The sequence below is a fragment of the Cydia fagiglandana genome, chromosome Z, assembly GCF_963556715.1.
Source record: "Cydia fagiglandana chromosome Z, ilCydFagi1.1, whole genome shotgun sequence".
Taxonomy (NCBI): domain Eukaryota; kingdom Metazoa; phylum Arthropoda; class Insecta; order Lepidoptera; family Tortricidae; genus Cydia; species Cydia fagiglandana.
The window spans coordinates 21794702-21816050 of record NC_085959.1 but is presented as its reverse complement, the minus strand read 5'-3'; the positions used below and the strand labels follow the sequence as shown (position 1 = coordinate 21816050).

Here is a 21349-nt window from a genome sequence, read left to right as displayed (position 1 = left end):
TATGTAAATAAATAAAATTATAATAATCTATGATCACACAATCTCACCTGTTAGTATTGTTAGTAAGCAACCAAAGTGCACCTGGGTATGAGGATCAATTGCTTCTAATCACAATATGTTACTATCTGAAGAGTACTTGAAAATACTTGAATTTAGCTTCGTATCATTATGTACAGGAGAAACACTTACAATACGTTACCGACTTTTACTAGTAGGCCAATCAAATTAGATTTTTTCGAAGTATTAATTCCCAACAAGGTGGAAATCGTTTTTAAATAATAATACGTTGTCATTCGATTTACATATGTATTCAAAATTTCAGAATCGGAATCCTACCTGCCCACTAACAAAATAACATACATACATACTTAACTAACTTGCCCCGAAGTTAAATAAAAGCTTATAAAAATAGTATCGTAGTTTTGGAATGTGACAATTTTATTATGACTTATTACTGTCTTATTTATAAACAAAGCACAAAGGGTTTTGCAGAGGAATTTTCTCATGCGCCCGCTCTGCTTATGTGGCTAAGGAATATATAAACTTCCTACTGAGGAGGTTTACGCAAGGATCAAAGTATAGGTACTGTTTAAAAAAAGTATACTACTTTTTAAATGTTTGGTGACATGGTACTGCCCTTTCTGACATTTATGACATTCGTTTTTTAGAGAAAACCAGCAAAGAATTGCATGAGTTGTGAGATTTAAGAAGAAAAACCAATACAGCATAAGCAGTAGATATTACTAGTTTTATACTTAAAAATAGCTTCACACAAAACTGTTTTGAAAGTTTGAAAGTAAATAAACGTTTGGTTTTTCAATAAATGTGGATATAACAAAAAATAATATAGGCAGCAAATATTTGTAATCTCGTAATTCTCGAACTAATAGTAGGCTCCAACATGACAATGTCCTTATTAGGTATGCGCCACGCGTACAAGCACGAAGCAATCGGCTACGCTTGGCTATACGCTCCACGTTTAAGGACACAGCTTTAGTTTCTTAACGAACCAAAAAAAGGCAATGCGACAACTTAGTTGTAAGTTTTGTTGGAATTGGAATCTCTAAACAATATAATCTATTTTGTACTGGTAGGTAATACAAAGTCAGTCAACTATACACCAGTAATACAACTATGATCCCTAAGTTCAATACGTAATTGAATATAAATAAATATTATGGGTCAATCTTTCATAAATTGACTTAGGCCCACAGTAAGCTCAATAGGGCTTGTGTTAGGGGCCGTTAAAATAATAGGAGAAAAATGTGTGAACAAAAGTTAAAAAATTGAAAAATACTAAAAATTATTGTCAGGTGCTGATAATTTAATAAACAATACTTTGTACCATATTATTCAAATGATCTCATGCTGATAACCTGGAATTCTAGTTAGCCGCCAGTGGTTGTCATCTGCCGTCGCCTGCAGCTTTTTATGGTAAAGAAAGCTGAGGAACGGTGTTATTGAAATCGAAATAGGAATATTTTTTGCTTTATATTGTAGATACTATGGATAATGGGTATTGAATATTGATACTTACTTATTTCTTCGGATTCATCCGATATATCCGACGTTTTATCTTCAATTTTCTGTAACAAATGAAATACACAGTCAATCATTCAACCAAGAACTCGATATTGATTATGCTCAACCAAACAGATTTTTTGGATTACCGAGAGCAGCGAATTGCATTTAAGAGGCCGTAAAGCCAGGAAATTGGATGATACAAATAAGATATGGCGCGTCGCGTGTATTTTGCGACGGAAGGTATTGTGGTCACACGGTTTTAGTGTGATCAAATGCACATGTTGTAAAACAGTAAGATTTTTTCTTTCTAATCTAGCCAACTGTAACCTAGTAAAGTTTTGGTTGGAAATAATATACAATCTGGATTCCTTCCTTTCTTTTGTAAAAACGACTCACCTCTTAAATATATTATTATAATGCATATATGCTCAGAAAGTGATTGCTATGTGGAGCTACATTGGCACTACACAGAATATACCGCATAGTATCTCACATAAATAAGTAAGTACCAGACGCGCTAGATTCCCACCAAAGTACAATAAAATTAATTTCAATAATGTACCTACAATAAAATTCATTTGGGGATATTTGTCGGAATTATATAATCCTGGATCGATGGTTCTGTTGAAGGTTCGTGATTTTCGTGAAGCCTTTGAAATAAAAAAAAGTAATTTCAATCGGGGAGTTTTACGATCTCTTGTTGTCTACATTTTTGAAATCGAGTCATTAATAAAAGCGTCAACTAAAATCGCTCGTTACTACCCTTAACAAAATTACCAAGTGTTGGAATTACACAAAATTTGCATTGATCGTCTTATCTCAGTAGTTAACAAGTTCCCTGTCCGGGTGCACTGCAAAAACTGCATCACGCTTACTTTCTGTGGAGTTTTTTCAAAAGCTATCGAAGCTGTAGTATATGTTTCAGTATTAATCTATATATATAAATGCAAGTGTCCTGACTGACTGATTGACTGACTGACTGATTCATCAACGCAGAGCCCAAACTACAAAAGCCAGAAAGTTGAAATTTGCACACCAGATTGCATTTATAAAGTGTACAAGAGATAAGAAGCGATTTTGAGAAATTCAACCCCTAAGGGGGTTAAAAATGGGATTAAAGTTAGTATTGGGTTAAAGTTTTCTTTTAAGCTAGGAATTTGAAACGTCGTAAAAAGATATATTATTAAAGTACAAGAAAACTGATTTCAGCGTTTTTGAAAATTCATCCCCTGAGGTGGTGAAAAAGGGGTTGAAAGTTTGTATGGATATCAAAAAAATTTCCGAGTGGTGGACTTGAATCTTTGTATTTAGGGATATTATTAGAAGACAGGAAAAGTAATTTCAGCGTTTTGTAAAATTCATCCCCTAACAGGGTTAAAAAGGGGTTGAAAATTTTAATCCATTACAAATGCTTTGAAACTTCGTAGAAAGGCATAATAGCCGATAAGAAAAAAAAGTGATTGCAACGTTTTTGGAAATTCAACCCCTAAGGGGGTTAAAAAGGGGATGAAAGTTCGTCTTCGGGAGCAAATTTTATTTTAAGCTAGGAACTTGAAACTTTGTAAAAACGTATCAAATTCAAAAACAAGAAAACTAATTTCAGCGTTTTAGAAAATTCATCCCCAAAGGTGGTGAAAAGGGGTTGAAAGTTTGTATGGATATCAAAAATTTTTTCGAGCGCGGGACTTGAATCTTTGTATTTGGGGATAATATTAGAAGACAATAAAAGTAATTTCAGCGTTTTGTAAAATTCATCCCGTAACAGGGTTAAAAAGGGGATGAAAGTTTGTATGGGGTTAAAGTTTTCTTTTGAGCTAGGAATTTGAAACTTCGTTAAAAGATATATTATTAAAATACAAGAAAACTGATTTCAGCGTTTTAGAAAATTCATCCCCAAAGGTGGTGAAAAAGGGGTTGAAAGTTTGTATGGATATCAAACATTTTTTCGAGTGTGGGACTTGAATCTTTGTATTTAGGGATATTATTAGAAGACAGGAAAAGTAATTTCAGCGTTTTGTAAATTTCATCCCCTAACATGGTTAAAAAGGGTTTGAAAGTTTGAATCCATTACAAATGGTTTTCAAACTTCTTAGAAAGGCATAATAGCCGATTACAAAAAAAGTAATTGCAACGTTTTTGGAATTTCAACCCCTGAGGGGGCTAAAAAGGGGATGAAAGTTCGTCTGCGGGTGCAAATTTTATTTTAAGCAAGGAACTTGAAGCTTTGTAAAAACGTTTTAAATTAAAATGCAAGAAAAATTTATATCAGCGTTTTATGAAAATTCATCCCCTATTGTGGTGAAAACGGGGTTGAAAGTTTGTATGGATATCATACATTTTTTCGAGTGCGGGATTTGAATCTGTGTATTTGGGGATATTATTAGATGACAATAAAAGTGATTTCAGCGATTTGTAAAATTCATCCCCTAGCAGGGTTAAAATGGGGTTCAAAGTTTGAATCCATTACAAATGCTTTGAAACTACTTAGAAAGACATATTAGCCGATTACAAAAAAAGTAATTGCAACGTTTTTGGAAATTCAAGCCCTAAGGGGGTTAAAAAGGGGATGAAAGTTCGTCTTGGGGTGTACATTTAATTTTAAGCTAGGAACTTGAATTTTTGCAAAAAAAAAGGTATAAAAATAAAAAACATGAAAACTAATTCAAGCATTTTTGAAAATCATCCCCCAAGGTGGTGAGAAAGGGGTTGAAAGTTTGTATGGAGATCAGATATTTTGTGAGTGCCGAACTTGAATCTTTGTATAAGAGCATAGGTACCTATTATGAGAATACAAAAAAAGTAATTTCAGCAACCAACATCAAAATCCACTTGACTTAAAACTTCATACAACTTGCTAAAAAAGAAAAGTACTTAATTTCAACATTGCTTGGATATGAAAATTATAGGTACTAAAGATGTAAAATGTTGAAGATAAGATTCCACGCGGACGAAGTCGCGGGCAACAGCTAGTTTGAGCATATATAAGCCCATATGGGCATGGCTCCGAAAGTTGGGCCCAGGCACACAACCACATTGATTAATTATTCGGATTATTTTCATTCATAGATTAATGTAAAAACTTGAAAGGCGAATACAGCATAGCCCATAAGAAAATCGTAATGGACACCTGTATCCTGCCTAGTCTAACTTACGGAAGCCAAACTTGGACATTCGCAAATAAAGTACGTCAAGCTATAACGACCTGTCAACGATCTTTGGAGAGAAGTATATTAAATATAAGGAAAATATAGGAAATTAGAAGCGAAATAATACGTCAAAAGACCAAACTTACAGACGTTCTTCAACAAACTCTCCATCTAAAATAGCAATGGGCAGGTCATGTATCCAGATATGGGGACAAAAGATGGACATTAGACGCGACAAAATGGACCGGACCTGTAGGACGGAGGCGCCCAGGAAGACCCAAAAAGAAGTGGATAGACGACATCTCCTCCGTCGCCGGAAAAGACAGGCTCCAAAAAGCCCAAGACAGGGATGAGTGGAGAAAAAGTGAGGAGGCTTTCACCCAGCAGACGGGACCTGCAATCAGCCCCAAAACAAAATTAAAGAAAAACAAAAAAAAAATAACAACGTGACTGTAGAACAAATGAAGCTTAATAATAAAATAAAAATTAATCTAAAAACTATAACAAAAGTAGTTGGCCAAACGGTAGCAAAACGGGTAGCTCTACTCTACCTACAAGTATAAGTTTTTTTACGAATGGCAGCTTAATTAAGTGTAAACAGGTAAAAGGCAGAATATCATCTATTAAATTATAATAAAAAGCAATCTATTAAGCTAGTTACTCTCATTACTCATTAATGAAGATTAATAACAGTGTCAATGTGTTGTGTCGTATGCGATCTAAGAACCTTGAGCGCACAACATACAGTAAACATACGTTTGTGTTGGGGAGCTACACGCTGTTATTGTATTACCAATTAGTGCCAACTAATTTAGCCCTATAGCGATAACAATCTATCAGTTCGAGGTAGGTGTGACGGTCAAAATTAAGCCGGTGCCAATTTTTTTCCCCGTTCGCTCAATATAACTCCAGACATCTTAACGTGTGTGGACAATCTATTAAATATTACGACAAATGCGAATCAAAATAAACTACGAGTAATACGAGATATGAGTAACACAACATTATCCATTTAGAAGTGACATAATGTTTAACAAAAACAAAAGCGAGCTTTCAAAACGGTATACCATGATTTTTGATTAATAACAGCAGTTCCCATGAATTTACTGAATGTGGTTTATTAGAGCAAAATCACAAGTTACCATAAAAACCGGGCAAGTGCGAGTCGGACTCGCGCACGAAGGGTTCCGTACCATAATGCAAAAAAAAAAACAAAAAAAAAGCAAAAAGAAAACGGTCACCCATCCAAGTACTGACCCCGCCCGACGTTGCTTAACTTTGGTCAAAAATCACGTTTGTTGTACGGGAGCCCCATTTAAATCTTTATTTTATTCTGTTTTTAGTATTTGTTGTTATAGCGGCAACAGAAATACATCATCTGTGAAAATTTCAACTGTCTAGCTATCACGGTTCGTGAGATACAGCCTGGTGACAGACGGACGGACAGACAGCGAAGTCTTAGTAATAGGGTCCCGTTTTACCCTTTGGGTACGGAACCCTAAAAATACGCAGATCACTTTAGGCGTGCCTTGGATTTCTCCAGGATCCCATCGTAACCTGATGACAATAGGATCTGATAACAATAACATTTAGTACAGCCATGGCTATACTGTGTAGGCTAAGTCGGGTAGTAACAAAGACTTATTCTTTAAACCGAGTGGAAAAACCTAATGATGTTTTTTTGGACAACATACCTACCTACTAATTTTCAAGTGATTGTAATTAATTATTTAACGTATAGCATTTTACACTGTGTTTCTAGTATTAACATGCAAATCGTAACTTAAATTAAGCATTCCGTAAGTATTCGATAGCGTCGCTATAGTTCGTTTTTTTAGCATTAGACATAAGGTAAACAACCTTGATGTGTCTTTTAATTGAAAGACACTTTAAAAATAAGTTACGGCAAATATGTAACAATTATGAATCTAATACGATCATTTATATTCTTCTGCTTTCATAAGTAATAGTTTTTGGTTTTTAAAAAGCGTTTTTCAATTAAAATACATCGACGCTTATCATTAACAGTGGCACAACTCAAAATGAAATGCTATTGCATTTAATATTCTATCTTTTACTGGTAAGATTTAAAATCGAATGGCATTTCATTTTGTTTTGTGTCACTATTCATGATAAGCAACGACATGTCAAGATCGCTTACCTACTTGCAAGTTCTTTCTAATGCTAAAAAAAACGAACTATAGTGAGGTCTTTGAAATCCATCTGTGATCCGTCATCTTTGGTTATGATGTGGCATTCGAAAAGCATGTGGTGCACAGTTTGTTTACAGTTTCCGCAGTCGCATTTTTCAGCGTCAGTCCAGCCCCATATTTTATGCAGATAAGCGCATTGACCTATTCCAGTTCTTATATGGTTTGAGAAGTATCAGACACGATGGGCTTCAAATAACGGAATAGCTGGAAATAACGAAATGTGATGAAAAATATCCGCAACAAAATAAATGACAGTTCGTTTGCCATTTATTTTATCGCAGCCCTCGCCTGCCGCACGTACGAATATGTATGGTCAACTCAAATGATATCTATATCGCCTTATTACAATGTAAGATGTGTTGGACTATTACCGGGATGATGATGAAAACTATTACTTGTACCAATATTTTAACTTTATTCATTTGTTACAAACATAATAACAATCAATTTACAATAAATTATTCAAGACGTCTTCACTCTAACTTGTCCGTACTCGAACTGGCCACTTGTCATTGAGATACCCGCCTTTTATAATAATTCAACATGGCGGGAACCAGTGACAAGTATGAATCAATTGATACTCTTTTATAAATTAATCATAACCAAAAGTAAGAATGATCAAAATATAAGCTATTAATAAATAATGATCCTTACAGCTCGGCCATCCTGTTCGAGGCGAGACCCTTCGCCAAACCTTAATATAAAATAGTTAAAATGAGAAAAACAAAAGACCAATTTATGAAAATAATGAATTAAATTAAAATGTATACATTAAAACAAACCAAGATTCACTGATCTAATATTACTGTGTGAATGATATTTATGCACATAATATGCATATTAAATAATAATAAGTAACAAGAGAAATTAAAATTACAAACACGTAATACTCATGTGCACTCATGATTGCACGATATGTACTATTAATAAGATTATAATTATAATGTGTATTATCGTTAATCATTAGGCATTAATAAAGTGATAATTAATGATAATTAGGAAATAGGTGGCCGATACCAAAACATAATCCATATAATAATCGTTCAAATTACGGTTTTCAAAGAATTTTCACAAGTCTGTTATCAAGGTTGAAGAAACTATATGTCATCATAGAAACGAATAAATTTAATTAGTTCGGCCTGCCGAAATATAATAAAATATTAAACAACAGAAAATTCATTATGTAATAGTAAGATTACGCAATCTAGCATTATTAAATTTTCTTTAACACTTGTTAAATTTCAACAACTATGCTCAAGAAATATAATATAATATACGTACACAACACCATTCACTTTCACACGTAAATATTCAAACCGCTATACACGGATCACTTCCCCAACAGAAGATAGTTGCGTCACCGCGGGTTGCGCCGTCTGCCTAACCGTCGCCACGTTCTCATTAGCTGCAAGGGTGCCACAAACCATGCAAGCTCTGCCCACTGCGATAGTGCCGTGGACACATCTGAAGCTGTCCTCGATGAAGATGCCGTCAACCACGCTAATGCTGCGCAACACGGGCACCGGATCTCGCGCCGCTACTAGCCGCAGCTTGGCGTGCCATGATGCCAGCTGTCAAAGACTCTGCGGTGTAGTCAACGATCGTACATCTGCGTAGAAGCATCTTAGTTCTGCTAAGGAACAGGAATGTCATCACCCTGGCCATCTCACCTAGGCACTCCTGGGTCGGAAGTGATTCCTCACCCCGACCCTCTCACCTGGGCACTCCTGGGTGGTAATGGAATACCAAACCCTGGCCCTTTCACCTGGACGCTCCTGGGTCGTTCTGAAACTTTCAAGACTTTCTTTAGATATATGAAATTAAAACTTCCTTTTTTAAATTATTATTGAATGCTTAAGACTCGTGGTTTTATTTCATCGATTTATTTTATTATTAATCTTTATATTTTAATCGTTATATCGATTTAAGCATGTTATGAATTTATTGTTTCACGTTTCAAATATTTTAGTACATGAACGATATGGTTACCAAATATTGTACCTAATTTATATTAATTATTATAGTATTTGTAAATAAACTAGTCCTCAAATCGCTATATCATGTATTGCGCAGTAAAGTTTAATAATGAAAATAGAACATAAGTGTCACATCCCTATAAAATGCATGGTTCTGATTTTATATCTTTGGGCCCATCCCGTAGTTGACATGAATGCAATCATAATTATGCCGTGATATAAAAACATCTTGATAATAATAATATAAATGACAAATTATGTTTTTTTGTTTAGGCTACTGATTATTTGATGATATAATATGTTGATTTAAATTAACACGTTTTAATTTCATAAACGTAATAAACACAAGTGAGCGATTAAGTGAAGTTTCAGTATTAGGTTATATGATAATTCCTTTTATAATAAACTTTCGATATTACTTCGAATGTTACCTGTTGCCAACGATTTTTTTTTAATTAAGATATTATAACTGAACTTGTTTGAAGAGTTTAATTGATAAGTTTTAAAATTCTAAATCATTGAGATTGATATTGGTAAATCTTATTGTAGAGGTAGTTCTATTGCCCTTTAACCTGCTATTATCAACAGTCAAAGTTTTATATTTTAATATGAATGCGACCGACTAATCCTCATTTGAACTGCTTACACGCCTTAGGTCATAAATATAGCAATTAAAGATCCATCAAGTAGGTATACGAACATTAAGTAAGTAGCCGTTAGGTTTAGTAAATTTGAATGAACGAATGAATAATTTTATTACATAAGTTCATAACTTCACTACAAGAACAAATTCCTCATCACATGAAATGGATTTAAACATCAGACATAAACTAGTTAATTAATTATTCCACATGAATGACGAATATCTACATTGAGATTTATTTTTAAAAGTATTTGGTTATTATAACAATATTCTTAACGAATCTAGATCGAATAATATTCATGTTACAAAGTGATTAAGAGAAATACTGTTTTTATTTAAACAGGTTTTATCTAAACCAACAAGTTTATTATTGTAGTTGTGTTTGAATACCAAATATTTAATTTCCAGCTATAGTCGTGTTTTTTTTCAGAAACTAAAGTCTAATAGGTATTACGGTGCATTTGTTATCCTAATACGTTACTGCTTCGACATATCTAAAAAAATTAATGATAATACTAATTAAATCAGATTCGACAATTAATGCATGTAAATCTGTACGTATGCTTGGAGTATGTTTATTATTAAAATTATTCTGGCTTTACGAAAATAATACTTATTAATAAATTAATTCATTAGTCACAATGAAAATATTATTACTGTTGTAATTCACGTATAAAACTCTGGACACAATAAAGTGTTGGTATATAGAATACAGTTTATCTTGCATATTATTTATAAAATTATTTTACTATACCGAGATATTTGTAAATAATTAATGTGAGACAAATTAAGAACAGTTTTCTGAAGCCTCATTAAATAAAAACTATATATTTAATTTTTGTAACTTTATAACTTGTATTGAAAATGACATTCAAATAAATGAGACTTTCATATGAATTATTCATTATCGAACACAGTATAATAATATAAAAATATGTGAATTCACATATGCACAACAATCATGTTTAAGTGTCAAGTAATATTGAACAGTTTGACAGTATATTAAAAGCGAAGCACCTTATCAATTATTATTTGATATATAAAAGTTCATAATCATGTTGTACTATGATGATTGAAATAATGGAAAAATTACTTCCCATGTAAATGTAAAAGCTTCACTTATGAATTAAACATAAGAATATTATTATTTTATTTCTTTTGCAAATAATTTACCTCATTAATATTCCTCATTAATAACCATGGGTTTTTTTTATATATTGTACATTATGAATGTCTAATCTCTATGGCTCAAGCGCCCAGCCTAGTTCAAGTTGAACGTTAAGAAAACAGGTATATATTTTTTTTCTGAATATAAAATTATTACAATCTTAGGATTTTACCAGCTCGTGTATAACACACATAATATGATATTTCATACCGTTTAAATCTATCCTGCTCTCAGATGAGAACTCAACATATTAGTAATAGACGTGTAGAAATTTCTTTGCTCTTTATTATTACTGTTTAGGTATTTTTTTTGAATTTACACTGATATTTATGTTTGACTAATTATTTTAAATTGTAAATATATTTATGAATGTTGGAATAAAAGTCTAGCGCATTCATCCACGCGCGTCAAAGTCTCACACGTTCATCCACGTGTGTTAAAGTCTCGCACGTCCATCCACGTGCGTTGCATATTGTGTATACCTACACAAACACATCGATTCCACAAGATCTACTGATACTAGCGTCTGCAGTGTCTGCACATACATCATCGACTCTTTATATGAAAACCACTCAACGTATAGCTACGTATAGCTCTGACTCTACATATGACTCTACATATGACTCTACATATGACTCTACATATGACTCTACATATGACTCTACATATGACTCTACATATGACTCTACATATGACTCTACATATGACTCTACATATGACTCTACATATGACTCTACATATGACTCTACATATGACTCTACATATGACTCTACATATGACTCTACATATGACTCTACATATGACTCTACATATTATGCATAAGCGTAGTTTTAAGTTACAACTTTACACTTTTACAGTACTACACGCAACTTCAGAGATATCCACAGAATACACTATTATTCCAATTAAGGTCATTTTTTTTCATTTAGGTAAGTATGATTTACTACTATTACAAAAACAAACGAAAATAATAAAATGTAGCAAACGTTACTGTCAGATAAAACACTGCAATTATGAATATTATTTTACTTTAACGTCATTCAAAATATTCACATCCTATAAATAAAGGGGTAAATGAGTTTCTAAATGTTTAAAGTATGCGTACCTCGCAATCAAACATTATATCAAATAGTTAAGCATATCGATTTCCCATCGACCTCTTATTTCTCCATGATCATCATGGTAACACAGATTTATATACATTGATTAAGTACTCGTGCCAAAATTACTGGTCCTTACAAGGTTGTTATGATGAAACTGACTACATTCGTTAATCATAGAATTTAGGCGTGATGACATACAGTTATACAGTCTAAACAAAAGGTGACCGGTTATCAAATTGAATCCATTGAGATTCAAGTTCACGATATCTAGTATGTGTAAATTGACACAAAAAATACTTTAATGCTCAGTGCACAAAGTTATGAGTTACGTATCTTGAGGAGTGTGCAATAGAAAAACAATAAGATCATATTACATAAGTACATTCGTTAACGAGTTACTACTCGTATATTCAACAAACGACATACGCTCCATAACATGGAGATTTAATATAGATGTAAGTAGGTATGTCCATACCAGAGTTGGGCAAAATTAGTTAAATTAAAAAAATGAGAATGGGAATGTTAGTTTTAATAACAGCAACTTATTTTGTAAATTTATTATGAGTTTATCAATTAGCTTGAATTAGATATCACACACTTATGATTTTATCATCGATCACGGGTTTGAAATTATTTTAATTATTCGAGCAAATGGTTATCATGGTTATTCAAACTAATGTTTTAGTTGATACAGTTAAAATAAGGTTCGTTTTACGACCGCTACTTTACTCCTTATGAAATCATTTGACTAAGCTTTATTTTAGTTTAATCATAGATTGCAATTATTAGCGCCCAACTCTGATTCATACTATTATTACGTTTAACATCCAACATGTCATAGAGGTGTTGTATTTCCATACAAGAGGGAGATAATTATAAACACGTGTTCTAGTCATTCAGCTTCATCGAGGCTTTTATAAGTAATGCTGCGTTGGGCAGCGTCGCTGAATGAAAACCGACATCAGCATAAAACCACTAGGTTAAAATAAAACATTAATAGCTGATAGGCACTAGGTACACAAGTTACATAACGTACCCTGCATTATGGTTTCCAATTTGAACTTAGATCGACAAGTCATTTTCTTTTAAATAATGTATCAATCTTGTCGTTATTGTGCGCATGGAATCGCAATATTATGAATAAACTTACATAGTGATCAGAATAATTTTAAAGTGGAGTTCCGAAAGGTCATATATTATAATGCCCAACATTTTAATAAAAGCAATCTCTTAGATGCATTCGTAACAATACTAAGTTATACACTGACGCAAATCGCGTTTAAAACGCTTCGTAACAGAGGCATTGCTAATACAAACGTATCAGGGGTTTACTTCAGAGGTATTCAATTAGCAAGATTTTATTTTTAGTTTACTCATCGGTTTCACGGTTACAAAGTTAGTGTATTCATACAATTTTAGTAACGCAAACTGACCTCAAAAGGTGCAGCAGATCGTAAATCTTAATGTACATAAAACAATATCCTACTGTAGTCCGCTACTACAGTTGTACTATGCTATCTTACTACGCAATAAAACTAAATAATGAGTTCTTAGCCTGAGTTTGATATAATCGATGTGGTACACCATTATACAATTGAGTTTGATAAGATAGAAGCATTATAATGACATTTGATCTGATTTTCACTACACTCATATGTAATATTCAGAAACGCTTATAAGCGATAAGCGATATAAGCTTATTATAAGCGAGATTACCCGTCATCCGTTCGTACGTTCTTTCTACACATACACATACCAAAATTGGGCAAATCATCATCATTATCTTTAATGATATATACAGTATATTTAATAAAGACATGACGTTGAAGGTAGGTTATCAAACCAATTTTATTTAAAATAAAAGGGAGTAAAAAAAAGAAATATAAAGAACTGACTTACCATAATTAAATACACTTTCCGTTAAACATAGTTTACTTACTGATACAAACGAAAGAGAAAAGAAAACCTTACGTTCGTGCGGCGTGGACAAAAATCCTATCGATTTTTGTTGGATCCAACTTCTGAGTTGTTGGACTATTACCGGGATGATGATGAAAACTATTACTTGTACCAATATTTTAACTTTATTCATTTGTTACAAACATAATAACAATCAATTTACAATAAATTATTCAAGACGTCTTCACTCTAACTTGTCCGTACTCGAACTGGCCACTTGTCATTGAGATACCCGCCTTTTATAATAATTCAACATGGCGGGAACCAGTGACAAGTATGAATCAATTGATACTCTTTTATAAATTAATCATAACCAAAAGTAAGAATGATCAAAATATAAGCTATTAATAAATAATGATCCTTACAGATGTAAAGCGCTAAAGCAAAATTATACATGCACATTGACGTCGACTGTACTCTTGTTGTACCTTATTCCTTATATTATTATTTACGTATTTTACAACAAGGACAGCAGCTATTGGTGCTGTTCAATATGCGGTTTTCCTGGTGCGTGTTATGTTCACTAAAGACATATGGGACAATAATTACACATGTCCTTCACAACACAAATGAAACAAACGAAAATGTGGATGAGTACATTTGATATATACTTAGACCCCAGATATTATATTTCTGTAGGGTTCTGTAGGGTCCCACGTTTGATAAAGATATTATATTTACTTATTTCCTTACCTATGACCGATTCACGCATAACCTCATATTTTATTTATTTCTTGTTTTAACGTAGTAAAGTTTTACTGAGGTTTTAAAAACTAATAAACCATTAATTACAAAGATAAAATTAGGTACTTAAATATATTATAATAATTGCCACAAAACTGGCAATCACAATATCAATTCCTAAGAATTTATCCACAATTTATAATTGTATCTAAAATAAATTAATGATAACATCAACCTAATGTTAACGGGAATGAAGTATACACTGACAAGCTGTTTTCTTCACATTTTCTTATGAAACGTAGGCTGGTTGCCTAAATATTTCGTATATGTACAGTCAAGAGAAAAAAATTGAGTGCATTAAATTTACGTACTCAAAAACATGTTCTTAATTCTCCGACATAAGAGCTGATGACTCGAGCTGTCCCCCATGTCTTAATAAGTTTGTGGTGTAGTAGTTCCTGATGGACCGGGAGCAGGTTTTCAATGCATTATTCTAATTTCAATTATGGTAAGTATAAATTTTCGTACATAATTCATATCCTGAAATGTCGCTTGTTCATTACGCATATTTTACAGCATTAAATCGGCATCGCAAAAACACTGCAATTAATTTCTCGCATTCCACATAGATTTTCTCTCTTCTTTACATATAAGTAGGTATACTACTTCAATCAGTATGTTAGATGCAAACAATCTTGTTGCCTGGGCAAACTCGTAGTAGGATTAACCCAAGATTAACCAGTTGACGAGAAGTTTAAAGTGGTTTTACAATGAACATCAAATTAGATAGTGGCGGGAAAAGTGACCAAATATGTTACACAACCTAATTTCTATGGCATTAGATATATTTGGCCATCACTATTTCATAATTATAAGAGATTAGTTCCAGTTCACGACAATCATAGTTCCAAACAATTTAAAAATGTCTTTTAAGCAGGTGTTAGTTAAATTTCATTAAGGCTGTTGTACCTACTCCTTGTTGTATTGAAAACAACGACAAATGATCTTAACTCGGACGATGCATCAGTAAACACATTAGGTGTTGGAACATTTATTTTTTCTTCATTATGGGATCTGCCAGCTTTTTAGAGATTTAGACGGTGCACGGCAGTGTTGGCCAAACGTTAATTGCATTAACCATTACCCATTAGAAATTGAACCTTAAACCGCAACGGAAGTTTACAGTTTACGGTTCAATTTATGGTGGTTAATGGCCAAAAATGGTCAATTGCATTAACGTTTCGGCACAGTTCACAGTTCATATCCGTGACACCCGAGCTTGAGCGATACTTGGGTTGCTCAGGCACTGCTCCTTGGTATAACACTACACCTTATAAAATAAAGTCCCCAGCCGCGTCCGTTTGTTTGTATATTCGCGAAAAACTCAAAAACTACTAAACGGATTTTCACCTATCAGTAAAGTGATTCTTGAGGAAGGTTTAAGTGTATAATTTGTCAACCCGTGCGAAGCCGGGACGGGTCGCTAGTATGTATAAAAGTACTATACTTATTAAGTTATAATATTTAAAGACGTGACATTTTAGCTTGACCGGCATTTTGGGGTCATAAATTACACCAGTCGCCTCACGTTATTGTAAACGTAATTTGTAGAAATGCGATCTTTACCGTAATAGATGTCAGTGGACGCGTAAAGTTACTGATGTATTGGGGCTCGGGTATCGTAAAATTCATACCTGTATACTTCATACCTAACTCACAGGACACACTCATTTGTAAATATAGAAATCTGTCAGACTATTTTTCATTAACCGACTTCGAGATATCAAAAGAAGGAGGTTCTCAATTCGTTTGTATGTTTTTTTTTACTCCGAATTAATTCCGTCATTTCTGAACTTGATTTTGAAAATTCTTTTTTTGATTGTAAGTATACATGAATACAGATTGATCCTGTGTTTATCAAAACGCAGTTCTAATGATAGAATCCATGAGGAATCGAATGAACTCTTCAAATATAGGCATCAACAAATCAAACATTAAAATTCTAAAAAGTGTCGAAGTGGAACTGCTGATGATAATCAGAACGGAAGTCTTCAACGACATATAATTCACGTTTGGCGATTTGTCCTTTTTGTTATATTTGTTAAGCTAAGCCAGTTGAGTCCAGATGAGGAATCGAGGGAACTCCTCAAATCTTAAAGGCATACCTACCTACGAGCTATTTTTGTATGTTCATTAGAAAGTCAAGTATTTACATTAAAACAGTGGAACCGCTGATGAAGATCAGAACGGAACTCTTCAACGACAAGTTTTTTCTAAGTCTTGAGGATAATTGCAATTAATATTAAATGCACTATGGTTGTAAATAAACAATCTACAAGGATCTAACAACATAACACGATATTACTTAGTACACACACATTGACTTCAAGTAAAAATAACTTTCACTTTCTGCAACACAGTCGGTTGGGTGCTAACTGATTGATACCTATATGCAGCGTTATTGTGAATTATAAATACAGGAACGGTCAGCTGCAAAAAAATCAAATTACCTATCTAACATTATAGAACCTAACCTCGCCTTGGGCTACCTACTGCAGAACGTCCATGACCCATCGACACATTGACACGTTAAGCGAAATTTAGGGAGTTTATTTTTTATTAGTAATCAATTAGCAATATTTACTTGAAGAAATCATATAATTCTTACATGTTAGGAGTCTTTAATTAGGCCAGCCATTCTCAAAGTGTGTTCCGCGGAACCCTAGGCCTAGGTAAAGCCTCTGTTGGGGTTCCGCGAAAATACTTGTAATAATAAGAAAAAAACCAGCACTTCTATAGGTATACCTGGTCCACAGTGACGAACGAAATTTTTTTATTTGGGGTTCCGGTAAATATTTCGCTTTCCAAAAGGGTTCCGTCACCAAAAAGTTTGAGAACCGCTGTTTTAGGCAATTTAATTCTATACAACATCGTGTTCACAAAAATTAAAATTCAAAAACGTGACTTTTGCGAGCCCTGCTACGCAGTCATGTCGCTCACGCTTACTCTTAGTGACAGTGAGATAAGAACCTCAACCTATGAGGCCTTAAGAATAACTATTTATGATTTTTATACCAGTCTGCTGCCTTATGGGAAATGCTCGAAGGGGCAGATCAGGAAAACGATATGTATCTACTTTTAGTATGTTGTTAGTATTGGGACTTTAAAGCTGCCGGAATGCCGAGTTGCAGGCATGTGTAATAACTTGTACACGCATATGAGATGAACAAAGATAAAAGTTATATGAGTAGCTCATTCTACAATACTAAAAATAACTTTTTAGCTTTACATTGCTACAAAACTAAATACAATCAAGAAACTTATTTACAAACCTTTACTTGAGTAAGTTAAGTTTATTTTAAAAGACCCGCAATTTTTTCTTTACATATTATAATTTATTAATTACTAAACTGAGTAGCCGGCCACAAAGAAAACTGTATATTTTCTGAGCAAAATGGATGTGTTTTAAGTAAGTAAGATAAGGAACATACCTATGGACAGGACATTACAAAAATATAAGGGTTGTTTGGTGTTACTCATTTTGGCTATGGGACCCTAACATGGGACTGGTTATAAGGATATGTAAGAGATGGTTTACAGTATTTAAAAAAATATCTTAACAATAGCCGTCAGAGCACTTGACTTACAAGTTTTACAACAGTTACAAGTAATATTAACAAAATATTTTTTGGGTATTTTCATTGACTTTATTCATTTGAATGCATTGGTTTGCATTCTGGTTAAGGGATAACTGTATTTTTTGTGAGATTGTAATTAAGTGTATTACTATCTTGCACCATGTAATATAAATAATTATATTATACATATACGGGGTGTCCCAAGACTATGGGACACCAAGGGAAAGTACCTTAAATATTGTAGATAGGATATTTTGCTGAAAGAAGACATTCTTTAATTTAAAAAACAATTTGAACATTCATGGTCTTCCTTTTATTTCTGACATTATGTAATTTAGCAAAAAATAATCCTTATGATGAAGCCTTTCGATCGGTATGATAAAACTACAGGCTGATTTTTTTCTCATGTAGCGGGTTCGATTGCTGGTTCAACCATGTAATTATTTAAAAATCTATGAATGCAGTTTAAATTGTTTTTTAAATTAAAATAATGTCTTCTTTCAGCAAAATATCCTATCTACAATATTTGAGGTACTTTCCCTTGATGTCCCATAGTCTTGGGACACCCTGTATATGCCTTACCCTATCCCTATTATTATATATAAACTATAAAAATATAAGTATTCTTTTTCCCGAACCATTGATTTTTACGAAACATATGAGGGTCAAACTGCCTTTATGGTCCTGTATATCACACAATTTTAAACTTTAATTCACAATAATCACAATCTGCTTCACAATTCCATAAACAATCTAATGAAATAACTTCTAAACTTATAACAAATTATAAAAAATATGTACTTATGCTTATTAGAAATTCTCAATATGCACTCTTTCATTTGATGAACAAAATCCCCCAAAAGTGGTCCCTTATGTTTTAATTCTTCAGTTTATAAATGTTACATGCCTGTCTTTGGGTCACAGACTTTCCTAGGAATGCCAGATTTCAACTTAATTGGTCTAGTAGATTCAGAGCAAATAGGCTGTGACAGACAGACAGACACACAGTGATCCTATAATGGTCCAATTTAGCAGGATAGGTACCTTAACTCGATATTGTCCAAGCATGAACTAAGCAAATTATATCTTCCCGTTTGAGACACCAACTTCAAACTGCCTCCGATGAATAGAAAAATTTAGAAAATTAAAATTCTTAAATGTTACTTGGGTTTTTTTTAAATCCTTTTTTTTTTAATAAGGGGTTTTCTCATGCAGTGACGATGTCACCCCCGTAATGAGATCTAATACTAATAATGATGTAGCGTAGTGAAATATTACCTACACCAATACAGCACATTACTTGGTGTCATCATATTACCATCAGGCTCACTTGCACCATTCCACTAACCCGGGGTTAACCGGATAAACCTGGAGTTACCATGGTTACCAGTACAATTTGACACTAGGTTAACGGTTTAACCGCTTAATCCCGGGTTAGTGGGGTGGTGCAAGTGGGCCTCAGTGTCAGTATTACAGCTCGGGTGAAAATTCCTGTCATATGTAACCATTCTGTCATTTGGCTAAATACTTAATCTGTTTAAAAACTAAGAACAATATAAATGTTATAATTAAATTGTCTATTATACAAATCCTTCGGAAATCTTTAGTTTATTTTAGCATAATGGTAGTTAAATATTTGAGTCAAATCTATAGCTTTTTGCATTTGTGATCCTGAGTTACCTTTACTTACATGAACAACAACAGTGAATTGTAAGCCTGTCCATTAAGTCAATCCTTCCTTTATGATCTGAATTAACTAAGTAATATCCTTATGGGATGTGATGTTAAAAAGCCAGACTTCCTACATAAACCTAACGATACAACACAATGCAAAGGCTACTCTTGAGCCAATATTTATGAATCTAATTAAATAACATTTATGGGCTATGTTGCATAGGCATCGTTTTTAAACAACTTGCTAAAAGGGGATGGTTTCATATTACCAGAGGTGCCGGTGGGTTACGGAATGTTAACCCGCTATATGGCACAATCATGAATGTTGTAAGGCAAAAATTATCACCATAAAATATTGTTTGTAGTTTTTTCTTATTGAGCTTCTTTTGGACAATGAATGGTAATGAGGCTTGATTTAAGGATTATTTTAATCTAGTCTGTTAAAGGGTATTATTTAGCCCCAATACAAGTAGGGGTTATGTTATGACAGTCAAAAAGCTAGTGATATCAAATTAGTAATTCATCACATATTCACTGACAACATGACCAATAAGTTGGGAAGTAACTTTTGTATTTTTGTGACTTAAATGTTGACTGTGTACCATTTTGACAGCTGATACATTGTAGCAAACATGTAGCAAATATGATATGCGACGAGATACATATACTTAAATTATAAGTAGTGCTAAGCCAAATTCAAATACTGAACACTAATCATAGCTTCTACATCGATGGAATAGCCGATTACTGGTTGTAATTTATAATATTTCCTTGAGTGATACTGATGTAAAAACAAGCTGCATTTTTGATTGAATGGGTTTATGAAGTAAGTACGAACTCACTTGTGCGTAAACACACGTTAAGTTGCCGAGCTGCGATAAAAAATGTGCATTGAAGCAGTGACTGCTTTGATATGAAAATGTTTACCAATGTGTCCTGATCGCCGAGCTCCCTGTAGTAAGACTCGCTGCTACCTCGTCTGCTGCCGATGCACATAGCTCTCCGTAACAGTCCAGACAACATTGAGCAAAACCCACATTGTTGCATAGTTCTTGTTTATACTACTAACCAAACGACTCGAGACTAACTCATAAACCGCAAAGATTTACACTGTATGAGATTCAAAATCCCATTCACCCTTACCAGACACACTTATATTAGTAACATGGGCTTTACATTTTGATTATTTTTGGTGAATCATATCTGAGCACTGGAAGGAGTAAACACGTTTGTTTATGTGTCATAATTTCTATCGAAATAAATATTTCGTTTAATTATTTGTTACGGCCATAGCGCACGATAAGCGAGAAATGAACGCTACAATCAAACTAGACTAGACTACACTACCTATTCTATACTATACCATACCTAAATACAACTATCTACATAGCTACAACGGCAACGAAGACAGCGAATGAGAACGATTTTGCCAAGAGTACCGTTTACTCGCTTGCTTGCAAGCAAGATTGTGAAAGTCTATCTCTGTCACTCAGTCAGGATGGTATTTTTTTTAATACTGGTAACATTATTGATACAGATAAGGAAATCGTAAAATAGTTTCTACTCTGTCTAATTTTTTTTTTCAATATCCTAGATGAACACAATAAATTATAAAAGCAGG

General features: G+C 33.4%; 1 protein-coding gene across 1 annotated transcript in view; it reads right to left on the bottom strand.

The window, feature by feature from the left end:
* LOC134679049 (uncharacterized) overlaps positions 1-21102 on the bottom strand; it is a 47497-nt gene extending 26395 nt beyond the window's left edge. The window contains exons 1-2 of the mRNA XM_063537864.1: positions 20656-21102; positions 1538-1586 (exon numbers count right to left, since the gene is read on the bottom strand). Coding sequence (XP_063393934.1) covers positions 1538-1586; positions 20656-20775 — 169 coding nt within the window. The 5' untranslated portion in view covers positions 20776-21102. The remainder of the gene's footprint in view (positions 1-1537; positions 1587-20655) is intronic.
* Between the last annotated feature and the right edge of the window lie 247 nt (positions 21103-21349).